The 6,613-nt window shown below is 43.2% G+C and overlaps 1 protein-coding gene across 1 annotated transcript; it reads left to right on the top strand.

Annotated features, from left to right (window-relative positions):
- Window positions 1–1,232: 1,232 nt before the first annotated feature.
- On the top strand, window positions 1,233–3,386 carry L3040_008806 (uncharacterized protein; the record flags this gene model as incomplete). The annotated part of the gene is made up of 3 exons (XM_066157202.1): window positions 1,233–1,271; window positions 1,501–1,636; window positions 1,699–3,386. The coding sequence occupies 3 exons, from the start codon at window positions 1,233–1,235 to the stop codon at window positions 3,384–3,386; spliced, it is 1,863 nt and encodes a 620-aa protein (XP_066010308.1).
- Between the last annotated feature and the right edge of the window lie 3,227 nt (window positions 3,387–6,613).

Consider the following 6,613-nt stretch of genomic DNA (forward strand, 5'->3'; position numbering starts at 1 on the left):
GGTTCATTTATATCGACCTTAGCTAGTAAATAGTAGTTGGGGGGAGCTCACTCGTGAACCAAGGTTCACGGGCCATTAGGCATGCTTCGCTTAGCTTGTCACAGGTCCGGGGACCCCCCTTAACCTGCTTGTAAACCTAGTATTTAGCTAGTACACGTAACTCCTTCCTATTGTATAGAAGGAGTCAGCTTTCTTAAAACAAGATCAACAAGCAACAATTGAGTATTTTACCACCGAGTGATTTGCAATTGCAAATACTTTGACGACGTCACGACTTTTACGAATATATTACGAGAGATCGCTACCGGCGATCCAACACTGATCAGTGATTATTTAATCGCCGACGAAAGCATTACTCAATCACAGAGAAGCTAGGATCGATCGAAGAGTTGGGACTTTACTTCTACTTACTCGAAGAGTGTAGAAGTGGTGAGTTTGCGCTATAAGAAGCCTGCAACCGCAGTGAAAATCACTATTCAAACACTTCGAATACCTTTCCCTTACAACGGAAGAGCGATTCCGTACCAAGTCGCTTTCTTATACTTCGATACCTTTACACCTTTCTACGGAAGAGCGATTCCGTACCAAGTCGCTTTCTTACACCTCGAATACCTCATTTACTACGGAAGAGTGATTCCGAACCAAGTCACTTATATACAACCTATCAACGCTATAGAGCCACGCCAGCTATACACAGCATACAATACTACGCCTCAGCCAAGCAATATACAGTCAATCGATCCCCGAGGCAGCGAGAGCAATAGACAAGGAGCTTCTGGAACGTCAGCAAGAGCTTAAACAACAAGGACACCGGCACCGGCGGACCCCTTCTCGAGACCCGCGGAACCTCCCTCAATGCTACCGAACGATCCAAGCACTCGGAATACCTTTAAAGATACGTCGGACCTCGGTTTTAACCTCGATTCACTACCGTATTCGAAGCCAGAAAGTCATACAAAAGCAAGGTTAATTATCGAAGACTTCCTGGACATAAAGAGTGAAGGTTTAAAAGACCACGAGCTTTAGTCTTTATTCCGACACGCTTTTGCTAGATAGAGCGCGGACGAGTTTTCGTTGGCCGCCAAACAAGCTCACGGCCACCGAAGAAGCAAGTTTACCTTGCTTATTAGACTAAAGGATCACCTAATGTCTAAGGGAGTTTGGTGCCTCCTAAAGCAAAGAGGCTACGCCAATAGACTAGCCTCAATCATCCAAATAAAGAAGGAGCACCAATGGACCTAGGAAGAACAGCGAAAGCAGTCAATCGAAGGGTTTGATTCTAGGTAGAACGATATTACAATCGCCCGCTTAAATCGACAAACTGAGGAAGTCGCGAAAATTCAAGGGAAGCAGGTCGAGAGGTTTCCTGATCAATCAGGCCTTATTCGTCTTACTAGAATCATCGACGAACCCTTACTTGCAAATTCGCCTCGCCAATCACTCCGAGAAGAGGAAAACGAGGAACTTCAAAGGCAAATACTACGGAACGAGGAACTCCAGCGCCGAAATAACGCTATTGCTCGTGACCTCGATGATCTACGCAATTTGACGATTACGAGGGACGCGCAACAGCGTAAGGAGAGAATCGAGGAGGCTACAAGGCACAAGAGCAGTCAATCGAAGGGTTTGATTCTAGGTGGAACGATATTACAATCGCCCGCTTAAATCGACAAACTGAGGAAGTCGCGAAAATTCAAGGGAAGCAGGTCGAGAGGTTTCCTGATCAATCAGGCCTTATTCGTCTTACTAGAATCATCGACGAACCCTTACTTGCAAATTCGCCTCGCCAATCACTCCGAGAAGAGGAAAACGAGGAACTTCAAAGGCAAATACTACGGAACGAGGAACTCCAGCGCCGAAATAACGCTATTGCTCGTGACCTCGATGATCTACGCAATTTGACGATTACGAGGGACGCGCAACAGCGTAAGGAGAGAATCGAGGAGGCTACAAGGCACAAAGAGGAGCTCAAGGCAGCAAGGCAATCGTCATCAAGGCGAAGTTCTCGCGATTCACTCCCTTCTCCCGTTCCTTTATTACTTCAGCCACCGATTTTATCACCGAGGGAACACGCCAGGGAGTACGACGAGCCCTTGAAGGTTGAGGAGATTCCGGGCAATTTTTACTCTTACCAAGGACAACGTGAGGATCTTCGTTCTGGTTCGCAGCAAGACCAGGGCAATGGATACCGCCAAGGCCGAGCCCAAGGATACGAGCAGAAAAGGGAGCAAGCTCCTGCTGGCGACCCTAGCGATCCAGATAGCTCGGACGGTGATCCAGAAGGAGGGAATAAAGGGGGAAGCGAGTGGAATGGGCACGGAGGAAGAGGAGGAGGACACGGTGGCCCGACAAGGGGACAAGGAAATGAGCCGCTAAGGGACCCTGGACGAGACCCTGGACGAGGATACAAACCCCCCGGCGGACCTGGGCCAAACCGACCCCTTACCAGCACCCCTTTTTCGACCCGAGTGCTAGCCAGGCACACCTACGGCACCCCAGCCCCTGATGACGACGATAGAGATGACTTCCCTGAGCTAGGAACGGCAAACCCACACCCGAGGGCGAAGGAATTAGCTTTATTTGCAAGGAGTTTTCCTAAAGAGCTGAAATATTCAGGTCCCGAGGATGACTTTAAAACTCAGCTGAGTATTTTCGCAGACCAAGCAAATCGGTACGGATTGACCTCAAACGACTACCTAGCGGCGTTTCCTATTATGCTTACGGGGGAAGCTATTAGCTTCTATTACAACCACGTGATCAAGGCCAAGCTACCTACCTTCAAGGCAAACGCTATTGCAATAAGGGACCATTTTGAAACTGACCAACGGCGGCAAGCTAAATACGATCGTTGGAAGGAAATCTCATTGCAATTGATCAAAAGGGAAAACCCAGGGACCTCGCTTAGCGAGTGCTTTGAGAAGCTCGCTAAGGAGCTCAAGGGCATTCAAGGCTCACTACGACCAGGTCTGAGAGACGATAGGAGTCTTGCCGACAAGCTGTATTCAGCTTGTAAAAACGTGCCAGAGACGACGATTGCACGGATGAACCTCGCAATCACCTCTACCGCCGCAGTTGCTAACATTCGCCGAGCAATTGCTTTTGCAACTGAGATCACTCAACCTCCTTTTAAGAGTGAGAGCTCTCGACCCGCTAAAGCAAGCAGAGCTTACGCGAGCTCTAGCGAGCCATTTGCTCAGCACTCCGCTCAGCACTCCTCTCAGCACTCCTCTCAGCACTCCTCTCAGCACTCCTCTCAGCACTCCTCTCAGTACTCCTTTCAGCATGCCTCAGGCAAGGCTGATCCTGACGACCTTGAGAGCGAGTACGAGTGCTTTATTCAAGGCTGCCAATACGGAGGAGAGCATTATGAGCACTTCGCAAAGTGACGGGTTTTTCAAAAGGAAAAGGGGGGCTTGTTTCAAAAAGGATTTTTCTTTGTTCTTTGCGTTTGAATTTTTTATTATTACTACTTTCTTTTTTTCGGTCGATATAATAGTTGGCAAAGCATTGTTTGCCAAAGAAAGTTTTGCCGGTGTCGGTTCATTTATATCGACCTTAGCTAGTAAATAGTAGTTGGGAGGAGCTCACTCGTGAACCAAGGTTCACGGGCCATTAGGCATGCTTCGCTTAGCTTGTCACAGGTCCGGGGACCCCCCTTAACCTGCTTGTAAACCTAGTATTTAGCTAGTACACGTGACTCCTTCCTATTGTATAGAAGGAGTCAGCTTTCTTAAAACAAGATCAACAAGCAACAATTGAGTATTTTACCACCGAGTGATTTGCAATTGCAAATACTTTGACGACGTCACGACTTTTACGAATATATTACGAGAGATCGCTACCGGCGATCCAACAAGTACGGATATCATTAAGCTAAAGCCTTAATCGATGACCCGAATAGCTTTAGCGACTTTAATAATGACCGACGAAGAAGAAACGGAAAAGATTAGCAAAGAGATCGAAGCTACGGATACGAAAGAGGTAGGAACGGCCCTTTTAGACTATCAAAAAGATTCGGAAACGGACCTTCAAAAGACCACGGATTCGGAAATAAGCCTTTTAAAGACTTTAGAAGAAGACGGACTACCGGCAATTATATCGGTAACCTTTTACCGATCAGACTATTAGCTAAGCATAGCACGCTTGCGTACGGCACTTTAAGCGCTCTTAACGACGATAGCGATGACTTCTTTAAGCTAAGAGCAGCAGACCTTTACTTAAGAGCGAAAGAATTAGCTTTGTTTATAAAAAGCTTTCTTAAAGAGCTAAAGTATTCGAGACTCGACGATAATTTCAAAACTTAATTAAGGATTTTTATTAATTAAACAAGTCGATACGGTTTAACCTCCGACGACTATTTAGCGGCGTTTTTTATTATGCTTACGAAAAAAGCTATTACATTTTACTATAATTACGTTATCAAAGTTAAGCTTCCGACGTTTAAAGCAAACGCTATTGCTATAAAAGACCATTTCGAGACCGACTACCGGCGGCAAGCAAAATACGATTGTTAAAAAGAAATTTCGTTAGATTTGGTCAAGAGAAAGAATCCAAGGACCTCGCTTAGCGAGTGTTTTAAAAAGCTCGCTAAAGAGCTTAAAAGCATTCAAGGCTCTTTACGACCAAGTTTAAAAAATGATCGAAGTCTTGCTAACAAGTTGTATTCAGCTTGTAAAAATATATTAAAGACTACGATTGCACGAATGAATCTTGCTTTTACTTTTACCGCGGCAATTGCTGATATTCGTCGAGCAATTGCGTTTGTAACTAAGACCTCTCGACCTTTTGCTAAAGCGAATAAAGCTTACGCGAGCTTTAGCGAGCCACACGATCACACCTGCTTTTACAACACCTTAAAAGCTGACTCCGATTTAAACGAAGAATACGAATGCTTTATTTAAGACCGCTAATACTTCGGAGGTAAGAAAGCTGCTAAAGCTATTACTAAGAGTAAGAAAAGGTGTTTTGTTTGCAAAAAGCTAGGTTGCTAAAGCACTAACTACACTTTCGACGAAAGAAAAGCATCCGTCGTTAAGTTCTAAGCTTTTAAAGACGCAAAAAAAGTAACGAAAAGCAAATTCTCTTAATACGTAACATCGATTAAAAGCTTGCCACTTGTATCTACGGAAGAATTCGATTAGTTTATCGCAGGCTTACTAGACGAGCCGCTTGAATCGAGTAGCTACGCTAATATATTAAAAGGTTTTATAATTACTTACAGCATTTTTAATACTAACGAAGTATATAAACAACTAAAGATTCAGACGGTATTCTACGCTTTTATTAGCTAAATCGAAATCCAAAACGTGCTCGCGAGCAAAGCAAAGACTTATATAGCTTTTAAGTATTCGAAGAACGTGTTTATAAGCTTTATAATTAACAGCGGAGCAGCTAATTTCTTTACCGCTAGCTTACCTTAGCTACGAGCACTTTAAAAGAAGTACTCCGAAGTCTAATTAAATATATCCCGAGCAAAAGAGAAGTCCGTTAAGTACGAGATCAGCTCTGCTACTTTTATTAAAGCAATTACTTTAAATACTCTTTTAAGTCAAGTAGAGTTCTACGTTAAAAAAAGCGACGTACTTTTTTTATTTTCGTTAGCTAATATAAACAAGCACAAAGTAATCTTAAATAACTTGCGGAACGTGCTAGTTTAAAAGAAAAAGGAAATACTAATAATAAAGATGTTTAAACACGTATAAATGCTATTGAATAAAGAGCACGCTGCTACTTATTATAGCACCGAAAGCGAGACCGTCTACTACTACTTTACGAAAGAGCAGTTAAAGACTATCTATAAGCGTTTTAGTCACTTTTTAACAAGTCGATTTGCTGTTGTTCTTAAAAAGGCCGGGCACGAATTCAAACGGGACTTGCTTTATAACATCTAAAAGTTTTGCTATTACTATTAAGTATTCGGACGTTTTTTAAAGAGGTTTAGTATTAGACTTAAAGACGATACTAACTTTAATGATACGGTATACGTCGATATAATGCACTTTAACGGCAAGAACGTATTGCACGTCGTTTGCGATTCTATTAACTTTTAAGCCGCTACCTTCTTTAAAAGCATATCCGCATAGCACTTACTTAAAAGATTTAGTCGATGTTAAGTCAATACTTACGTCGGACTTCTTATAAACGTCGTATACGATCTCGAAACCAACTTCAATTCGGCAACGTTCCGAAGCTACTTTAAAAGTATTAGCAGCACTTTAAAGCAGATGCTTATAAAAGCTTATCATAGCGTCGAGCTAGTGGAACGCTACTACGTCTTTATGCGACGCGCTTTTAAGATCGTTATAAAAAAGCTTTTAAAAGCCTTAAAGAAAGACCGGCTTTAAATAGCTATCAAAGTTATCAACGATACGGCGGGACTTAATAGCTTAGTCCTTACGCTTCTCGTTTTTAAAACCTTATTAAAGCTGACGGACCAAGATCGACTTGCCGCGTTTACTTAAGAGCGTGCTGCTGCTATTAACAAGGCTATGAAGGAAGTACGAAAATGCTACGCTGCAAAGCAAGTTAAGGACGCGCTTAAGAAAAGGAATAAGCCAGTTACGGAGCATACTTTAGACCTTCTTATTAGATTATAAGTATTCGTATAGCGGGA

Source organism: Drepanopeziza brunnea, assembly GCF_022702325.1.
Source record: "Drepanopeziza brunnea f. sp. 'multigermtubi' strain 214-2 chromosome Unknown ctg18, whole genome shotgun sequence".
In the NCBI taxonomy this organism is placed as follows: domain Eukaryota; kingdom Fungi; phylum Ascomycota; class Leotiomycetes; order Helotiales; family Drepanopezizaceae; genus Drepanopeziza; species Drepanopeziza brunnea.